Here is a 21,518-nt window from a genome sequence, read left to right on the forward strand (position 1 = left end):
GTGTTTGACTCTTTGCGACTCCATGAACCACAGCATGCCAGGCTTCCCTGTCCATCACCAACTGCCAGAGTCCACCCAAACCCATGTCCATTGAGTCAGTGATGCCATCCAACCATCTCATCCTCTGTCGTCCTCTTCTCCTCCTGCCCTCAATCTTTCCCAGCATCAGGGTCCTTTCAAAGGAGTCAGTTCTTTGCATCAGGTGGCCAAAGTATTGGAGTTTCAGCTTCAACATCAGTCCTTCCAATGAACACCCAGGACTGATCTCCTTTAGGATGGACTGGTTAGATCTCCTTGCAGTCCAAGGGACTCTCAAGAGTCTTCTCTAACACCACAGTTCAAAAGCATCAATTCTTCGGTGCTCGGCTTTCTTTATAGTCCCAACTCTCACATCCATACATGACCACTGGAAAAACCATAGCCTTGACTAGACGGACCTTTGTTGACAAAGTAATGTCTGTGCTTTTTAATATGCTGTCTAGGTTGGTCATAACTTTCCTTCCAAGGAGTAAGCGTCTTTTAATTTCATGGCTGCAATCACCATCTGCAGTGATTTAGGAGCCCAGAAAAATAAAGTAAGCCACTGTTTCACAGTCCAACTCTCACATCCATACATGACCACGGGAAAAACCATAGCCTTGACTAGACGGACCTTTGCTGGCAAGTAGTGTCTCTGCTTTTCAATATGCTGTCTAGGTTGGTCATAACTTTTCTTCCAAGGAGTAAGCGTCTTTTAATTTCATGGCTGCAGTCACCATCTGCAGTGATTTTGGAGCCCCAAAAAATAAAGTCTGACACTGTTTCCCCATCTATTTCCCATGAAGTGATGGGACCAGATGCCATGATCTTCGTTTTCTGAATGTTGAGCTTTAAGCCAACCTTTTCACTCTCCACTTTCACTTTCATCAAGAGGCTTTTAAGTTCCTCTTCACTTTCTGCCCTAAAGGTGGTGTCATCTGCATATCTGAGGTTATTGATATTTTTCCCGGCAGTCTTGATTCCAGCTTGTGTTTCTTCCAGTCCAGCGTTTCTCATGATGTACTCTGCATATAAGTTAAATAAGCAGGATGACAATATACAGCCTTGACGTACTCCTTTTCCTATTTGGAACCAGTCTGTTCCATGTCCAGTTCTAACTGTTGTTTCTTGACCTGCATATAGGTTTCTCAAGAGGCAGGTCAGGTGGTCTGGTATTCCCATTTCTTTCAGAATTTTCCACAGTTTATTGTGATCCACACAGTCAAAGGTTTTGGCATAGTCAATAAACAAATGTTTTTCTGGAACTCTCTTGCTTTTGCCATGATCCAGCGGATGTTGGCAATTTGATCTCTGGTTCCTCTGCCTTTTCTAAAACCAGCTTGAACATCTGGAAGTTCACGGTTCACATATTGCTGAAGCCTGGCTTGGAGAATTTTGAGCATTACTTTACTAGCGTGTGAGATGAGTGCAATTGTGCGGTAGTTTGAGCATTCTTTGGCATTGCCTTTCTTTGGGATTGGAATGAAAACTGACCTTTTCCAGTCCTGTGGCCACTGCTGAGTTTTCCAAATTTGCTGGCATATTGAGTGCAGCACTTTCACAGCATCGTCTTCCAGGATTTGAAATAGCTCAACTGGAATTCCATCACCTCCATGAGTAGGAGGTGACAACCCACTCCAATATTCTTTCCAGGTTAATCCCATGGAAGAGGAACCTGGTGGGCTACAGTCCAAGGGGTCGCAAAGAGTTGCACACAACTGAGCAACTGAGCTTATATATAGTTTTGTTTGTTTATTTTTTAAATGCCCTATGGTGGTGAACCCAACAACCTACAAATAATGTTACCATACCTCAGTAGCAGGTTGTTAAGACTATTTAAAGTAGCCAATGCAAAATAGCTGTGAAATACCAAAGTGAGATGCTACATATCACGTGTACATATTCAAAGGAAAAGATTGAGAACATGTTCCCTAATTCTGTCTTCTTACCCTAAACCTAGAGGCTCCTAGAGGAGTCACAAGTCACTCCCTCATATAGAGATGCATCTGTCTGGATCAAGGGAATTATAGGGAAGAATACATGAAAACACTCCCAGCCCCTAAGGTAAATAAATAATTTTTAAACTGCCAGTACCACAGAGCACAGAGAGTACAAGTTGAAAAAGAAGTTTTCTGTTCCCATACCACTCCTGCTCCTTCCCCATGCCCTTTGGAAAAATTAAAAACTGACCAACTTAGGAGGAGGATTCTACTTAGGAAATACAAAAGTTGGACAGATATCTGCTCTTTCTTTTTTTCTCCCTTTAGACTTCTAATCTAAAAAAGTTTCTAGCTGAATGAGAGGCACCCTGATTTTGTACTTTATCAGGTTTGGGGGTTTAATTGAGCCCTGCGTAGTGGGGAAGAGAAAAGATTCATGTGCCTAGGTTAGCATAGTGTGTTTGTCATATCACTGAACCATCTAGGAGGAGAAAGTACAGATAGGTTGAGTAACTGTTTGCAGTTAGTGATTTCAGTGACGATCACCTGGGGACAAAATCTAGAATGAAAAGATGAGAAAATCTAGCAAGCTTGGTCTCTGCTTTGAGGAGCCTTCAAGTTGTGTTTAAGTTATTGTATGCGTGTCAGATTGTATGTACTTTTTTAGATGTGAAAAGTACTATAGCTTTAAAGTACACAGTATAGCCCTTTCTGTCTTTTGTGTTTTCACATGAAAGTTGTAGATTTTTTATACTGAGACATGAAAATGACAATTTAGATTTCAAGCTGAACTAGTTACTAGTATCATTAATTTTTCAAAACACTATCAAAAATCAAAGGTATGAACTTTGAAGGCTTCCTTGCTCATACAGCAAGCACTACTTCAGGCCGTATTACTTGTTTGGAAAATATCAATCAATTGCTATTTGTCTGACAGATATATGTTTAGCTGTTAATATCTCTGATGTTTTAAGAGGAATCTGTAGGAAGTCATGTGACTACACTTTCTATACAGCTTCAGTCCCCCTCCCTAAAAACATTAGTTTTCTCTGTCTGTGTCTTTCATTATTATTTCAAAATAGCGTCAGAAGCAATTTGAAGAGATTTAATAGATTCGGAACTGCTGATGCTTAGATATTTAAGGAAATCAAAGTTTTGGAAGTCCATTTCAAGTATGGATTAGAATTAAATATCATCAAATCAGAAATTAACTGAAGGTAAATTTTATATTAATGTGCCAGAGAGATACAACATACAAGTAATCACATGTGATTATTTTTATCTTTTTCTCAAAAACTTGGGTTGTAATTTTTTTGTGTGATTATGCAAATAAGGAAATAAGCTTCAGTAAATGTGGAATTCAGTGACTTGAGTTAGAGATAATTTTAAAATTTTAAGGTAGTCATGCATAACTTAGTAGGTCTGGTTTCTTCTTTACAAGTGGAGTTGAAGGCAGAGCACATGGAAAGATATATTTAGTATGTCTTACTGCTATTCTTGTTAAACTTGCTAATTCTGCTGTTTGGCAAAATGAAATGGGTTTGTTTTTTCCCTTCTGTATACTAAAAAAAATTCATATTTGATTTAATAGTCAAAGAATAATACCCAGTTTTCTCTTAAAGCAAAGAATATTTGAATATTGAGTGGTTCAACAGAATATTAAATCATAATTCTTGAGAACTGTACAGTTACATTTGAATTAAATATTAAGTAATGACATCTAGTGGTAACATTTCCAAGTTCAGTGAATTTTGCAAATTTGGTATTTGCTTTACTAAATGTAGACTTCAGAATTTATCAGCTACAATTAAAAAGTAGCATATCATTAAAAAGTTTTCTAGAAAATAGTTTAACTTAAAGATTTTTTTCCATTTTTGTAGAAAATGAAGGCTCTTTGATTTTATTCTAAAGCTCTCTTCTACAAAGTGCTAATTCAAGCACATGTTACCATTCTTCATTTTAATAATTAGAACCACAACTAATACCTATAAATAATAACCATTGGCAACCAAGTAGACTTAAGAGTAAAACGGTGTTAAAGTTCATATAGTTATAAACTTTTCCCAGTCAATTCAAAGCCTTAGTTATGCCAATAAATGAATAAGACTCAGGTAACTGCCCTTAAAGGTACATGATTGATTGTTGGTCTCTGTGTTTAGAATATTTCAGAAGTGTTGACTACAGACAGCCTTCTTATTGAAAATGCTAACCTGTGTGAACAGACTCAGGAATCTGCATTTCAAACAAAGGCCTTTAAGTTTAAAAATTATGTTCTACTGTACACAAAGTTTAAGAATTATAGTATATTTTATACAAAGATCATACAGTAAAATCTGTTATTTAGTACCTGAGAAAATTATATGTATAAATTTAATTCATGTATGTAAATATTAAGCACTTATTAGGGAAGGAACAGATAAAATCCACCATAAGCTTTAAGCTTCCAGCATGCTTCTCAAAAGCAGAGACAAGCTAAAGTGGTGTGGTACTCAGTCCTAACACTTGGCATCTTAAAATGCTTAACATTATTAACATCTTTTAACAAAGCAAATGTAATATCCTGAATATCTCTTATTTATTATTAAATGGTACATTTGCTAAATGTTTAAAAAGGTTAGTTACATTTACATGAGCTACCACTGCCCTGTTTTCATCTCCAGCTGTTACTCCTATTGGATGTTACCCTATCATTAAACAAGTTTCTGTCATTATTGAACTTACCTATAAAATTAACTTAAAATACTATTTTTTGCCTCTGAAGTTACTGATAATGCTCACATATTAATCTGCTACTCAGAATCTCATTTATAAAATAATTTTCTCCTCCTAGGTATTTGGAGTAGATGACAATCAAGATTATAATAGGCCTATTATCAATGAAAAACATAAAGATCTGGTAAAAGATTGGGCTCTCAGTTCTGCTGCAGTAGTAATGGAAGAAAGAAAACCACTGAGTACACCTGGATTTCACAACTCAGAGGTATACACATCTTCCTCACATTTTTTACATGCACAAAATATAAATTTTTATCATTTGTTAATTACAGTTGACCCCTGAACCACACGGGTTTGAACTGCACAGTTCCACTGTCACACAGATTTGTTTTTTTCACTAAATACATACTACAGTAGTACATGATCCATGGTTGACTCCAAGGATTGGGAACCATGGATACAGAGGGCCACCTGAAAAATTATATATGGAGTTTTGACTTCACAGTGAGTTGGAGCTCTTATTCCCCCTCGGCCCTCACTTTTTTCCAAGGGTCAGCTGTATATTATTTTAAGCAGTTAATATATCCTCTTGTAAAACACCATAATATTTTTTTTGTCAGTCAGTGAGAATGTTAAATTTCAGTTAGCAGTTAATGAGCTATATGCTCACTATCTCTGACATTGAGATAAAGTGTGTGTGTATATATATATACACACACTACATATACTTACTAGAAGGTCATGTATTTGGAATGGAAAGATCTATCATGCAAGGTTGTGCCTGATACATACAACTTACAAACCTAAATAAGTGCCCTTGTAGTGCATCCCAGGATGCAACTAGAAAGGGTGGCTTGGTTGATAGTCACGGAGTCAGTGCAGCATAGTAGAGCCTCTAACACCTGAGTACAGATCCTAGAACTGCCATGTCTAACAGGGAACCTTTAAATCAGTCATTTCCTCTCTTCTCATCTTCAGTTTTCTTATCTATGCAAGTGGTATTTTTCTAAAACCCATTTACAGGGAAGGATATGAAGGATAGAAAGTACCCAGCAGAGTAATTGTCTTAGATTTCTGCAGTCAACAAATGTTTATCCCTTTACTACAAATGTTATTAGAATTTCACTGTACACTAATATATTGGAAGAAATGTAAAAAAATATGACTGAGAAGTATTATAATTTATTCAACTGACAAGATCTAACATTCATTGGAAGCTTTCTGCATACCATTTTACAAATAATGAAACTGAAGTTTGTAGAAATTAACTTGGTCAGGGTCTTAAAACTCATACCTTGTGAGGCCAGAATTTGAACCTTAAAGAGCTTTGATGTGTTAACCCTTTCTCTTATTCATCATGTTACCTTTCTAAAAATGAGTTAATTTAAAATATACAAATAGTAAATATATATTAAATATAAATTAAATCCTAAGGTATAAATAAAATATAAATGAAGTATTTGTGTGAAATGTATTCTTTGTAGTCAACTAAATTCAGATATATATTTGCTTATTAATATAGAATTTTGCCCTTTATGGTCTGCTATTTCCTGAAAACTGTCAAAACAATTTTATTTTGATGTTTTTCAAGATGCTTAATTTACTTATTGAAAGCAAGTGATACTTATTCAAAGCAGTGTTTTGGTATTCTGATTAATTTCGAAAGGGTGCTGGTGACTGTGAACTTGTTGGACTCCTTCTTCTCCTCGTTATCCCCTCAGCCCATGCCAAGTAAATTTATATATAGCCCAAGTATGTACCTGCCTTTGAAGGAACCACCTAAACTAGCCATTAGAACAGTCTTCACAGAATGGATCTACATAAATGTGTGTCTTTGAAACCCATTCTGTTGTGGGTATTCCTAGAATGATGTGAATGGCTCTGGTACCTCATTCAGTCTAAGAACTGTGAACAACTCCCACAAAATCTTGGCGGGAATTCAAAGGTTCAGCAGGCTTTGGTAACTTTAGGCTTTATTGTATGTATGTCACTTGTATGCAACTTACTATTTCAATCCATTATTTTTGAAATCATATAGTATATAGTCTTATGAATTTATCAGTTTTTTGACTGTCATTTGACACTTTTAATAAAATGCTTTCTGAGATAATTCAGAATAAAATTTGATCAGACCTTTCAATTCTTAGTTATCATTACAGATTCAGTACTGAGCATTGACTTAAATTTCTAGTGAGGAAACATCTTTTTCTATACACCTAGATCTTCCATCTTAAATACATAGACTGACCTGGGCCTAAGAATTATCAATATATAATCCATATATATGGAACCATATCATGAATTAAATTCTGTTTCACACTAATCATTTGCCTTAAAGACACATCTAGATGGGAGAGGTCTATGTTCAGACTGGTTATACAAAAATTCTTAAAGATTTGAGTGATTTTTAGCTTCTTCTGGAAATACGTATTGTAGAAAGAAACCTAAAGCTTTGGGCTTGTATTTGAAATCCCTGAAGACATGACCTGGCAGATTTGAATATGCCCTGAGAGTGTGGAACCAGTCTGATTCATGGAAACATTTAAAGGACTGAAGAACAACTTAGAAATAGGTCTTAGACTCTCTGTTCTATAGACTGGAGTAGAACTAACTTTGCTGTGGTAGCCATGAAGCTATTGTAGTACACCTTTTATTTAGCAGCAGTAAATTTTAAGCTCTAAGAGTTTATTTTAGTACCATTGTTAGTGCTTAATAAGTACAGAAAATTTTACTACATTCACAGTAATAATCTTGTAGTTAAAAGAGATGCATGCCCTAGAAAATCTTTATATATAAGGAAATATAACAAATGGTAATATATCAATGTGAGGTTTAAATATTGCTTTATATGATATGTCAAAGGGAATTTAATGAATAAATGAAATTCTCTGAACATGAGAACAGGCTTGACAGACTAGATCATTTCGTTCTTTTATTTCTCTCCTTTAGGAAGGTACATCTTCGTCTGGAAACAAGCGTTGGGTTTCACAATGGGCTAGTTTGGCTGCCAATCATACAAGGCATGATCAAGAAGAAAGAATAATGGAGTTGTCTGTACCTGTTCCTTTAGAGCATGGTATTTTCTTTCCTTTTTTTTTTTTTTTGTGAGCCATACATCAGTTTTTAAAATACTATAAGCTAAGTCTGTGTAGTGAGAAGTGAATTAAACCTAAATAAATATATTCACATACTCTCAAGCTACTATATATAGATTTTATTTTCACTAAAACTGCAGATATCATTAATAACCCTAACTGAAAATAGAGGTAATTTGTAGATGAAGCATATGTGTGTGTGTGTGTGTGTGTGTACTCACAAAAACTTATATATGACTATATGTATATAACATATATACATGTGAAAATTTAAAAATAAGACTAATACAGTTCCAAACTGTTGCATTTACTAACACATCAAATATTTAAATACCACTTTTTTCCATATGTTCTATGAAGAAAATTTACTTAGTACAACTTAATTTATTACATACATCTTTTGCAAATGTGTAATATGATTTTTATTACTACCTTTTTACTATATTTCTGTGAACTGAAATATAAAGTTTCTTTAAAAAAACAAAAATTATGCCTCTTATGATTTTATTATTAGATTCAGTTCATTACATTCTTCATTAAAAATAAAACCCTCAGGAGAATTTGTATGTAGCTTTTTATCTATTTTCTTAGCTGTGTTATCGCTAGAAGTTGAAATAGAAATTTATTTTGTGTTTATTGTGGCAACCAAAAATCTTTTTAGGAATTTTGTAAACATTAATTAGTCAGCAAATATTTGAGCAAGGTACACAGCAGTGTACTAGAAAAGCTATATAATTTATCATAAAAATTAGAAGTAATTTTTAATATTACCAAAAATCTTTGGAAAGACAGCATAATTTTCAGATTGGTTCACATAAACTGATTACTGTTTGAGGAACAAAAAAGCAAGTCAGGCTAGAGAAATTTATAAAGAATCATTATCAAAGTATTATTAGCTGTGGAATGCAAAATTCTACCCTTGTTATAAAAATTAATAATACTTGGCCTTCATTATTTTGTTCCTGTTTCATCATATTCTAAATGAGCTTACTTAGATAAACTGGTAAATCTACTTATATCCTAAAATGTTCTTGTCATATATTCATTGAGTGTTTGTTAGGAGCCAGGACAGTGTGAGAATGCTAGGAAAGTACAAAAAGATAAAATAGCTGTAACTAAATAAGTTTAGTGCTTCAAGTAATACTGCAGAGATAAGACATAACCAAATAACATGATCATTTGCTAAATTAAAGTTACATTAGTAAGTTATTCAGTATTTTCCTACATTATAGCCATAGTATTGCTATGAAATTTAGATGCTAAAATTTTAAAATTATAAAGGGATGACCACAGAAGCTATATCTAGTATCTTTTTTCCACTTATACCCAAAAGATTTAAATGCTTTATATGTTAATTTATATTTCCCTAAAAAGATCCCTTTTCTCAGAAATACATTTCATTTATTAGCAGTCAGGAAAGTCCTCCTTAAGTAATATTCTCAAAGTCTCTCACATGGAAATGTTGAAGTTATATATTTTCCCATCAACTTCTCAGTTTGAGGCTTTAATATACCAGAAGATCATAATTTAAAAATAATTCAGTTTGTGAAATTATGACAAGTCCTGTCACCTTTTTCCGTTCTTATAATTGTTAAAAATCTTTTAATTAGCTTTGAATTTTTCTTTTAGAAAACATTGTTAAAGTTCTACTTTTTCTGTTTTACTTAGAAAATCCAGACTTGTCATTCTTTCAGTAGATAATGATGCTATTAAAAATTAGGTACATTATTATTCTTTACTATGTAATTCAAAGTATAGCAAATAAACTGTTTATTAGAGATTATTTTTACAATTCTATATATATTATGCAGAGTCCATTTTTTGTGAGTGAAATTTCACAGATGGGACAAGTCACAAAAGCAAGAATGTGAACTTCTCTCCCATCAGATCAGATCAGATAAGATCAGTCGCTCAGTTGTGTCCGACTCTTTGCGACCCCATAGGTTTAAGATAAGATGACCCTAATTTTCATCTCATAAAATTTGCTCTCTTGACTCCTGTTAGTAATGTACCTATTTGTGCATCTCAGTGTTGCATTTTCTTTTTAAATTATACTGTCACAATGTTGGCTTATTTCTTCAAAATTTTACTTTATACTTAAGCCATTTCTTAACTTCAAAATCTAAGGTAATATGACATTTGTTTTATTTTCACTTTCTTGCCCTAGTAAGTTCCTTATTTGTTGTTTTCTTTTATAGATACAGATATCAGTGAATCTGGCATTTCACTGAGAAGTACTGGCTCAGCAGCTTCCTTGGCTAGTCAGGGAGAGAGAAGGAGACGAACCCTTCCCCAGCTTCCAAGTGAAGAAAAGTCTCTTGAGAGCTCCAGAGCAAAGGTTTTAGCACAGAGGTCAGAGATAGGAGAAAAGCAAGACACGGAGCTTCAGGAGAAAGAAGCACCTGCCCAGGTATACCAGAAAGATAAGCAAGACACTGACAGAGCCTTGAGTAAAATAAACAGGGCGGTAAATGGTGAGACTCTTAAAAATGGTGGAGATAGCAAAACCCTGCTTCACTTAGGCAGCTCTTACTCGGGAAAGGAGAAAAGTGAAACTGATAAGGAAACTTCTTTGGTAAAGCAAACATTAGCTAAAATCCAGCAACAAGAACAAAAGGAACAGGCACAGTGGACACCTACTAAATTATCTTCTTCAAAAAACATTGCAGGTCAGATAGATAGATGTAGGGAGGAGTCTTTTAAGCAGGAGTCACAGCCTCAAGAAAAAATTCCAGGACTTTCTGCAGGCAAAGGAGAAAGAGCAGTACAAAACGAGGGTAAGAGAAGAAAAGCTGAGGAAATTCTGAAAAGTCAGACTTCAAAGGGAGGAGACAAGAAGGAATCTTCCAAGTCATTAGTGCGACAAGGAAGCTTCACTATAGAAAAACCTAGCCCCAACATACCCATAGAACTTATCCCCCATATAAATAAACAGCCTTCATCAACACCCCCTTCCTTAGCATTAACAACAGCCAGCAGAATAAGAGAAAGAAGTGATTCCATGGATACTGATTCTAGTATGGACACAACCCTTATTCTAAAAGACACAGAAGCAGTAATGGCTTTTCTAGAAGCTAAACTGCGTGAAGATACTAAAACTGACGAAGGCCCAGATACTCCCAGTTATAACAGAGACAACTCCATTTCACCCGAATCTGATGTGGACACAGCTAGTACCATCAGTCTGGTTACTGGAGAGACTGAAAGAAAGTCAACCCAAAAGCGAAAGAGTTTCACTAGTCTCTATAAAGATAGGTGTTCCACAGGTTCTCCTTCCAAAGATGTTGCAAAATCATCATCTTCGGGTGCTAGGGAGAAAATTGAAAAAAAAACAAAAAGTCGTTCCGCAGATATAGGTTCTCGGGCAGAGGGTCGTAAATTTGTGCAGTCCAGTGGAAGAATAAGGCAGCCTTCAGTAGATTTAACAGATGATGACCAGACCTCTAGTGTACCGCACTCGGCCATCTCTGATGTTATGTCATCTGACCAGGAAACTTACTCTTGTAAATCTCATGGAAGGACTCCATTTACCTCAACTGATGAGCATGCACATTCCAAACTGGAAGGAAGTAAAGTAACTAAATCCAAGACTTCTCCCGGAGCACCTGGTTCATCCAGTAAATCCACCACTCTGCCAAGGCCACGACCTACCAGGACTTCCCTCTTGCGTAGAGCCCGACTTGGTGAAGCTTCGGACAGTGAACTTGCTGATGCTGACAAAGCATCTGTTGCTTCTGAAGTGTCCACAACAAGTTCGACATCCAAACCTCCCACAGGAAGGCGTAACATTTCTAGGATTGACTTGTTGGCTCAGCCTCGTAGAACAAGGCTTGGCTCATTATCGGCTCGCAGTGACTCTGAAGCGACGATCTCTAGAAGTAGTGCCTCTTCACGGACCGCGGAAGCCATCATTAGAAGTGGAGCCAGATTAGTACCTTCAGATAAATTTTCTCCTAGAATTAGAGCTAACAGTATCTCTCGACTATCCGACTCCAAGGTCAAAAGTATGACCTCAGCACATGGCTCTCCTTCAGGTAAATTGGATCCAGACTTTTTATAGTATTAGTGTATTTCTTTTATGTTTTGGGACTTCTTCTTTGAAAAACTGTTAGTGTTGATTCCCAAATTTTTCAGCAGAAAGATTATACTATAGAGAGTTTTGTTCCTTAAAAAGTGACTTTAGTTAGCTTGAAAGTGAAGTGAAAGTGTCAGTTGCTCAGTTGTGTCTAACTCTCTGTGATCCCACGGACTGTAGCCTGCCAGGCTCCTCTGTCCATAGAATTCTCCAGGCAAGAATACTGGAGTGGGTTGCCATTCCCTTCTCCAGGGGATTTTCCGACCCAGGGATCAAACCCAGGTCTCCTGCATTACAGGCAGATTCTTTACCATCTGAGCCACTAGGAGGAAAAGTCAGAAGTTATATACACTTCCAGTTAAAGTCCCTGTACAAAACAGTGAATTCAAAATTTGAAGTATATTGAACCAATTTGGGAATTTTAATTGTCTAGTTGGTGCGATATCTGGGTTTGTCAGAATTAGATTAGGAATTATTATCTGGTCTATATAATAAAAATGAATATTGTGTTTCTGAAAACATGTTCAACTTTTAAATATCCTAACATAATTCTAAGTTCTTGTGAATCTGAAGAACAGTAGTATACTCTTTGTTACTCCTTTCAGAACTAAATGAAAAATGAGTTTTACTCTTTTCCTGTTTATTTTGAAATGTCTAATTTTTATTAAGTTAAATCGATTTATGATTGGGGTGGGCGGAAACTAATCCTTTAATTTATTTCAGTGGAAGAAGATGGATTCGTGAGACAGTCACTAAGCACATGGGCAAAATTGGGCTATAGAAATTTAACTGGTTATGGGCATTACCTCATAATGTGCCATCATATCATTTAACTGTAGTAATTAGCTGTCACTGATTGTGATAATGACAAGAGCTACTTTGTTCCCACCAGAATTAACTGCCTCTGGCATATTCGTCTGTGTATATACTTCATTTTCAGAGCTGTAGCCAGTGAGAATACATGTGTGACCAAAGAGTAGCAAGACAGATATTTGTGTGTATCCTATAAACATGGTCTTATTACTTCATAATCAGCCTCATGTGGGTGTGGCTGAAAAAGGACAGTTGAGGGGAAACCAGCTGTTAAAGGACTTAAAGATTTATTTTTGTCGGTTACCTAAGTGAACCCTAAATCTTGAGTGAAGAGTAAAGGGAAAGTTGGTATGCAGTCTTTTCTTTTAAATTTTTCTCCTGTCACAATTCAGCCTACAAAACCCCAAACCAGTGGTACTTTGCATGTGTTATTTTTTTCATTTTGTGTTCCCCCTCTCTTCTCTTCACTGCTGCTCTCCTCCACTCCATTCACATTCCCGTCTCCTGGGCTGTGGGTGAGGCGATGGTAATCATCATGGGTGTAGCTGAGGATAGATAACATAGAGTCTAGATTCCGAAAGAATAGGTGACATTTCGATTATTACCCCTGTTCTCCTTGTTTCTACACTTCAGACTTTGGTTGGTGGCTAATAGGTGTGTTGCCAAGTATTTAAAACTACTGTCACTTGACTTAGCTTACCCCCTGTTGTTACCTGGTGTTGTTCTTGTGGCTCTGCTGCTTCGGTTCACATTGCCTTTGTGCTGCATTCTGCCGTGTGCACTCTGATTCGGTTTCTTCTGCCACAGTGCTTGTTTCCTCACCGCAAGTCTATTTAAGTACATGAAAACGTTTAAGTGCTCTTCTGTCTTAACATACGTTGTACATTGCCATGTAGCATGAAACTCGTGATAACTCTTCCTTCTGTATTAGTTGTCTAGCTCTTAACACATGAGTAATCTGATTTTATTCTCAATGTTTAACAGAGGGACTTATTTGAGATGCAAACCAAATATGACTATTTCTAGCAAGTCTAAGAAACAGCTATAAGATGCTATATATATATATATATATATAAAATATATATATGTCCTTATATATATGTGTATAATGTCTTTAAATATGTCTTCAAATTCTATATTTTAGCCTGTATTTTGTTTTCTTCTTCTTTGAGTACAGAACTTGATAAACATGCATCTTTCTGTGTCCAAAAACTACCTTGAATTACTTAATGAAATTTCCTAGGGCAGATTGAGGTATGTGACTTTGGCCTTCTTCAAACTTACTAGCAGTATATTAAATAATTAACATCATTGAATTTAATAGTTCGAAGGGTTATTCAGTTTAGAGAACTAAAGCCAAGATTTGGAATAACCTGCCTGGTCACATAGATATATCAAGAACAGGTTGTGAATCCAAGGCATTTAATTCCCAGCCTATTGCTTTTCCTCCCACAATCAGTCCAGCTCTGAGAAACAGACTCCACTTACGTGCAGACTTCCAGAGGACAGCTAGGCTATTGCATTATTATCAGGAGTATATATACAACCAATATACAATATAAATATTTTGGTATTATTCACTATAATCTTTTAATTATGATGTTTTACCAAGTTCATGTTCTCTCGCCCACCTTTTGAGCCTAAAGCCACATTGTGGTCCAGGATTATATATTCAGATTCTTTTAAGATGCCTATTTTCCAGTTTTATATCCTATCTAGGACAATGACCTGGATCTTTCAGTCAGTGGTAACATACTAAAATAGTTACATGTGGTAAATAGTAATTACAACATTTCTACTTAATATAATTATAAATCTTAAATGGAGAAAGGAAATAAAAATTCTTAGCTTTTGAAATATTTAAAAGAATGTGAAACCATCCTTGTCAGCGTTGCTAAGCACACTATAAACTTTAAAAAATCTTAAAAATGCCTGACCCTAGAACCTGTGAAATTATCCAAACTATAATACATAAAAATAATTCTGTAAAGCTTCAAATTATATATTTTAGCCTATGTTACGAAAAAGCTTTTCCAAGAAATGACTATGATAAAAATAGAATGGAAATCTTGTATTTGGCAAAATTAAGAGTAAGATTTCTTCTATGCTTCTTTAATTCTGATGTAATATGCTTTTAGGAGTTTAGTCCACCCCCCGCCCTCATCAACCCTTCAAAATTTTTTTCAATGATCCTTCAATATGAAGTTATATTGAATATCCAGATTTATTTAATATATTTAATAAGATATATTTAAAACTAAGTACCCTGAATTACCAAAGTAAGGCTTCCCCAATGGCTCAGTAGGTAAAGAATCTGCCTGCAGTACAGGAGACCTGTATTGATCCCTCAATCAGGAAGATCCACTGGAGAAGGAAATGGCAACCCACTCCAGTATTCTTGACTGGAGAATTTCATGGACAGAGGAGTTGGGCAGGCTACAGTCCATGGGATTGCAAATAGTCGAACACAACTGTGTGACTGATTTTCACTTTCACCCTGAATTATCAAAGTAAGGCAGTTGGTTTTCATTATGTTTTAAGTATACATTCTAAAATTTTCAAAAATCATGTTAATGTCCTTAAAATTTTTTTAGACTTTTTGCTTTCCCATTTTTATTCTAATCCTCAAAATTTATAGATGATGATGTTAACTCTTGGACATGCATGGGTTGAGTTATTTCTTCCCAAGTCAAAGACCAATACAGAACACCATGATCTTATTGTTACATGCTCAGACATATTAAACGTGTTTGTGGCTTAATTTCCCACAAAAGTATTTTTGCTAAGTCACTTCAGTCGTGTCCGACTCTGTGTGACCCCATAGATGGCAGCCCACCAGGCTTCCCTGTCCCTGGGATTCTCCAGGCAAGAATACTGGAGTGGGTTGCCATTTTTTATCTAGGTGTAAAAATGTAGTGTTTGTCTTCTGAAATTTATTTGTTACATCTGTAGATAATGATGTGTTTTGATGTCAGCAAAGTTTTGATTAAGAGTAAAAGAAATCAAAGCACTCACAGATAAATGATCCTAATAACTCTTTTTCCCCTTTTAAAGTATTTAGACATCATGAATAATATATTTTCTTGATGAATGTAGTAGTTTATTACTTCCACAAGAGGGAGTGTTGTATAATTTTATAGCTAAAATGAGCAGACTTCTAACTAACATAACTAGAATAATTTTCAGGTTAGCTACAAAATAAGCCCATCTTACTTTTTCTCATATTACTATATGTGCTGTCCAGCACTTCATCAACCCAAGAAGCTTCTTAGAGATTGGCATTTTAGATACCTTCAACACAGATTTTCAATTTAAGCATTTATCTGAAATGCCTTATTAGTACCAGTATATCAAATGAGCCTAATAATATAAAGTTACATTTATATTCTCTAAATATTTGAGATAGTTACATTTGTTACTACTAGTTAATAGTTACATTTGATTCTCTAAATAATTTTATCTAAGCAGGGTAAAATTCAAGAAGAAAGTAAAAATTTTTTCAGCCCTGTAAAAATCATAAAACAATCATTCTATGAGAATTCTAGGATGTCTTTTTTTTTAAATTAGTCTAACTTGAAATTTTTTAAAATAAAATATTTATCTAATTTTAAAGCACTTGGAATGAGTTTTGCACTCTGAGTGTCAGTAGATCTGGCTTAAACTCTGATTTAAGCAAGTCACAGGACCTTTCTGGGCCCAATTTTTATGTATAGATTGAAGAATTTAAACTAGCTCATGTCCAAAGTCATTTTATTCTAAAATTCTATGAAATAAGTAGGCACTGGGGAAAGTTAAAAACATTTTTACTTGAAGTTTCCTCTACAAAAGCTAGTTAGATTATAGGGATTTTTCTTCAGATAAAATATATTGCTGCTATAGTTTGGAAGCAAAGATTAAGAAAGCAAAGGTATTGAGAGAACTTCTTCGACAAATAATAGGTTAGAGGTCCTGGCTTTAACTCCCATTCACAGTCCCTTTCACCAGTAGTCATCATGTCTCATTTTTCATTCAGAGATTAACTTAAGCTTTGCTTCATAGCACACCATGTATGATATACTTTCCATTGGTAGAGATAACCTTTAGTTATTTGAAGACTTACTAATCATATTTTTATTTTATGCTATGACCTATCTATTTTATATTTTCCTTCTCTCCTTCCTTATATTATTTTTTTCATTTTTTATGCAGTTTTAAAGCTTACTTTTTATTTATAGTTATTCCAAAATACTGGCTGTCTCCCTCATCCTTGAGCTCATCTTACACCCGATAATTTGTACCTCCCACCTGGCTCCCATATTGCTTCTCCTCTTTTAAAAGTTATTCGTAGAAACTTCAGTATTTTTGCTGGATTATGGATAGACTTATAAAAAAACAGGTGGAAAGTTTATGAATTTCATTTGAAAAAGAAGTTTTTCTTTTATTCTTTGCTCCAAAAGGTAATGATTTTCTGACCTGGAGAGTTAGATTGCACAATTTAAATTCTAACGGGGCTCAGCTAATATACAGTCACCTGGTAACTTATGTCACCTGACATTTAGCCCTTGTTTCTCACTTTCTCATTCTGCTTTCATGTGCTCTGCCACTCAAGGAGTCTACCAGTTATTGATGCCATTCTCTCTAAATTACCTCCATATTAACAACCTGAGTTCTGTAATACCTGTTTTCATACCTTCTGCAGTTTATTAAAACTCTTTGTTACTGATTTTGTCTCCTCTCCAATTTTCAGTTATAGGTATGGTTACATAGTTTTCAAGTCAAAAATCAGGAAATTTAATCTAACAAAAGATCTTTTTTATTTACAGATTTCCTTTTATGAATAATATTCTAGGGTAACAAAATAAAAAAAAAACATTTAGCATTTAATGAAATATCTTTATTAAAAGGTACAGATTTGTTTGCTATATATCTAATTGCCTTGCTGTGTTTCTTTAAAAAAAAAAAAAAAACTTATTTACTCTTGTTCCTTAATTTTTCCTAAAGCTGTTTTCAAGTCTTATGGTCAGTTCAAATGTCTAGAAATTAGTAAATTTCCACCATGGTAAAAGTATTATTTGTGTTAATAAATTATCTTCTAATGTTAAAATCAGAAATTATTTTTAATAATCCCTTCAAAAAAAACTGATTAATTACCTGGAGTTCCAGATATGTGTTTATGTACACTTTTACAGAAAGCCATGAAATTTTGGCCTATTTTCATTCTCTCAAAGAAGAGTTTAAATCCAGACAAATGGGTAGGCACTGATTTATGATATAGTCCTGATGACAGATTTCTCTGTTCTTAAAGCAGTTCTGGGAACAATGTTTATCAATCTTTTTTGAATGCCAACTCAGCGTTACAGAACCTTACGCAGAAGTGAAGTTTATGAAAGAAAAGAAAGACAAGAAAGGCATAAAATTCAAGTGATGTAGGATAAGGGAATTCTAGACTTCACCAATGTACACAGCCTAGAATCAGCTTCTGTTTTATAAAAGAGAAAGATAAAGAAAGCTCTTAATATTAACAGCAGTTGGAACTTATAACAGAAGCTAAGGTTTAGCCACCAAAAACGTCTCATGCTTTTTTACTAGATTTTCCTATTTTGAGGAAAGGAAATGGTCAGTATCTAGGAATTAATTCATTTATTCAAACATATTTATTAAATATTTGTTAGCCAGACCCTGCTAAATGCTAGGAACCTGTTAGTGGTTAAGCAGGCATAATTCCTGCCCTTGTGAAATTTTCCATAGATTAGCCATTTTTCCCCTATTTTTTAACTTCTTTATGCTTCATACTTTATTTGCATGTTTAATTATTATATTAGCAGTAGTAGTGATCTGTCTGCATTAATTTGTCTTCTGATTTTCAAATGTGTCTGCAAAACCATTTTTTAAATATTTACTAACCTTAAATAAGAAAGTGATTACCACTTTCTTTAATGTGACTATTGTCAGTATCTCCTGTGCCGTAAATGTTAATGGTTGTGAGAATACCTTTGTAGGTTTTCACTCCTTGTAGGTTTTATTGCCATTGTCTATTTTCACCTGTATGCTTTCAATGTCAAAGCAGCAGAGTTGTATTGAAGATGCTTTGTTGTGTTTTTACCGTGTAAAAAGATTTTTTCCAATCATAGCATAACAGGATGTTGAATGACAGAGGTAATGTTTTTTTTTTCTGCCATAAAGGCATAATTTCCACAGCAGGAATTATGCATATTTGTTTGTTGGGAAAAGAGGGTTTTTACCATCTCCATGTTGAAAAGTCCATGTGGCATGAGGAAATCTTTTCCCTTATTTTATTTTTGTTGTTGTTGTTGCTGTCATTAAAAAAAAAAAAAATCCATAAATGAGAAATATTTGCAATTAAATAGTACCTGAGTTAAACATTTATGAATAGAGCTTGCTTAGTTGTTTGTCATTAGTCAGTTTTTCATCTGAATGTTTGTTTACTCACCATGCTACAGAAAATGTGATCTCTCTATTGTTCTTAATTCTTCATTGTTTTTAATTCACCAAAGTATGATGTTTCTATCTTTAAGGAGCAGTAGACTTAATGGTTTTGTAAACTATGTGTATGTCAGTTTTTGAAAATTGTGCTGTGTGTGGTCTCATGGTGTTTTTGAAATCATGATTTTTATTTTCTCTCTTTTAAAAGATAACATAATAATTCTTTTTTTAATAATTAAACTAATTTAGTAAATTCAAGATGGAGGCGCTTTCCTACTGATTATGCTTCCACCTCAGAAGATGAATTTGGATCAAACCGTAATTCCCCTAAACATACCCGTCTACGTACTTCTCCAGCCCTGAAAACGACTCGATTGCAGAGCTCTGGGTCAGCAATGCCTACTAGTTCTTCATTCAAACACCGGATAAAAGAGCAGGAAGACTACATCCGAGATTGGACTGCCCATCGAGAAGAAATAGCCAGGTTGGTTTTAATCCATGATCTCTAAGAGTTGAAATTATGTGTTACTGTTTCAACTTGATAATAAGATTAGCTTTTACTTTGTTTGTACCAAGAAATGAAATCCACAGAGAAGTAAGAACTTTAGTTTTGTTGATAGTATTACTCATTACCCTTTTTTTTTTTTTTTAATGCAAGTGCTACTTACATAATAAAGAATTTATTTTGGTAAACTCCCCTTTCTTATTTCCAGTAGAAACGCTGATGAATTAATATAATTTTGAAAGGTGGTCAGTATCAGCTCTACATAATTGAGAATTTTTATTTTTTTACCTTCCAAAGAGGTGTACTTGTTAGAGATGTTGCTAACGTTCTCTGGGGAGAGTTAGAGTAGGCAGATTATTACTTGCACTTTTATGAGTTCATTAGATTGAGTTAGTACAATCCTTTAATAATTAAATGAGAATATTATTTTGAATATTAAATATGTTTATAATAAACTTAAGATTACATAATTAAAAGTAAAATTCTTGCTGCAGATGTGATTTTTAACCCCTAACATTGCACTTGACCATTAAATAGAGGCTCTATTCAAATATATGTTATAGTAGTTAGGGTTTTTTGGTAAATTTGTAAGTTATTAAATTTTACTGCAGTATGCCACATGTTTCCTAAACATTTTCACTGTGTACATGCTAAAATTATTTCTGCTTTTAGCTTGAGGTCCTAATTTTCTTATACTTGACAACATTTATTAAAGAAATTATATATAATAATTCATAAATTCCTTTAAAAGTTTTTATGGTGATTTTATGATGTTTATCTTTTTTTCTTTACTCTGTGGACTTCTGTGAATTGTTTCTTTTTTTTCTTAGATCATTAGTTTATTGTTTTTTTTGTTGTTGTTGTTCAGTGACTATTCACTTGTGGTTGCTTTTAGTTCTTGCAGAACATGCCCTTCTAATCTCATTGTGTTGCTTAAACATTACTTTTTGGCCATGTAAATGACAATAATTGTTCAAGCATTGTAAGCCAGTTCTGATTAGAGTATGGGCATGTATGTGCTTTGGGATCCATGCATTACTGTGCATTGTGCTAAGTCGCTTCAGTCATGTCTGACTCTGTGCAACCCCATGGACTGTAGCCCACCAGGCTCCTCTGTCCATGGGATTCTCCAGGCAAAATTACTGGAGGGCATTGACATCCCCTCCTCCAGGGGACCTTCCCGACCTAGGGATCAAACCTGCATCTCTTATGTGTCCTGCATTGGCGGACAGATTCTTTACCACTAGCGTCGCCTGGGAAGCCACTCCATGCATTATTATGGGCCCACAAAACTCCTGCAATGAGACAGTCTTGATACTACATTTTTTTTCTTGTGGGCACAGCTGGCAACAACAGGCCTTGCTCTTGTCTCATTTTTTTTTCCTCCCCATGGAGAAGTCTCACCACATGAACACAAGGGGTACACGAGGGAACTAGAGTGTTCTGCTTTTTCTTAGGAGGCTTTGCCTCTTAAGCTCTCTATCCTAAACTAGAAGACTGAACACCTTCTTCTGGGCCAAACCCACTTCCCTGTCCCTAAACAGAAAAAAATTATGATACAGAGGGGAAAGTGACTAAGAACTGTCTGTTATATTTTCACTTGGTTTTATTTTGTTAGTATGTGTATTTTATTACCCTTGTCTGTATATATTTTATTATCTGTAGTAGTACTCTAAGGCTAGCCTATTTAATACCTAATGATTCTATGCCTTTTTCCTCCAGTTTGTTAGTAGCATTTTGTTAATAAAATTTGCTGTTGGGATTTAATTTTTCAAGGTATATTTTCCACTCATACATCTCACAGGAAGAGAGAGTATTTTTATTTTTGTTTATTAAGATATTAAAAAAAGTAAGAGGGGAGGATAGGAAGTATAGGAGGAAAGAAAGTTAATGTTGATGTTTAATGTTCTATAGAATACTGACGTTTTCTTAAT

The 21,518-nt window shown here is 34.6% G+C and overlaps 1 protein-coding gene across 14 annotated transcripts in view; it reads left to right on the forward strand.

Annotated features, from left to right (window-relative positions):
• Positions 1-21,518, forward strand: part of CEP170 (centrosomal protein 170) — a 131,626-nt gene that overhangs the window by 88,297 nt on the left and 21,811 nt on the right. For 10 of the 14 annotated variants that reach the window (XM_019976080.2, XM_019976084.2, XM_019976079.2 and 7 more), the window contains 4 exons: positions 4,789-4,938; positions 7,623-7,749; positions 9,967-11,802; positions 19,329-19,563. In XM_019976080.2, coding sequence (XP_019831639.2) covers positions 4,789-4,938; positions 7,623-7,749; positions 9,967-11,802; positions 19,329-19,563 — 2,348 coding nt within the window. The remainder of the gene's footprint in view (positions 1-4,788; positions 4,939-7,622; positions 7,750-9,966; positions 11,803-19,328; positions 19,564-21,518) is intronic. The other 4 variants (XM_019976082.2, XM_019976090.2, XM_019976083.2 and 1 more) reach the window with 2 other exon arrangements.

This window comes from Bos indicus, chromosome 16, assembly GCF_029378745.1.
Source record: "Bos indicus isolate NIAB-ARS_2022 breed Sahiwal x Tharparkar chromosome 16, NIAB-ARS_B.indTharparkar_mat_pri_1.0, whole genome shotgun sequence".
Taxonomy (NCBI): domain Eukaryota; kingdom Metazoa; phylum Chordata; class Mammalia; order Artiodactyla; family Bovidae; genus Bos; species Bos indicus.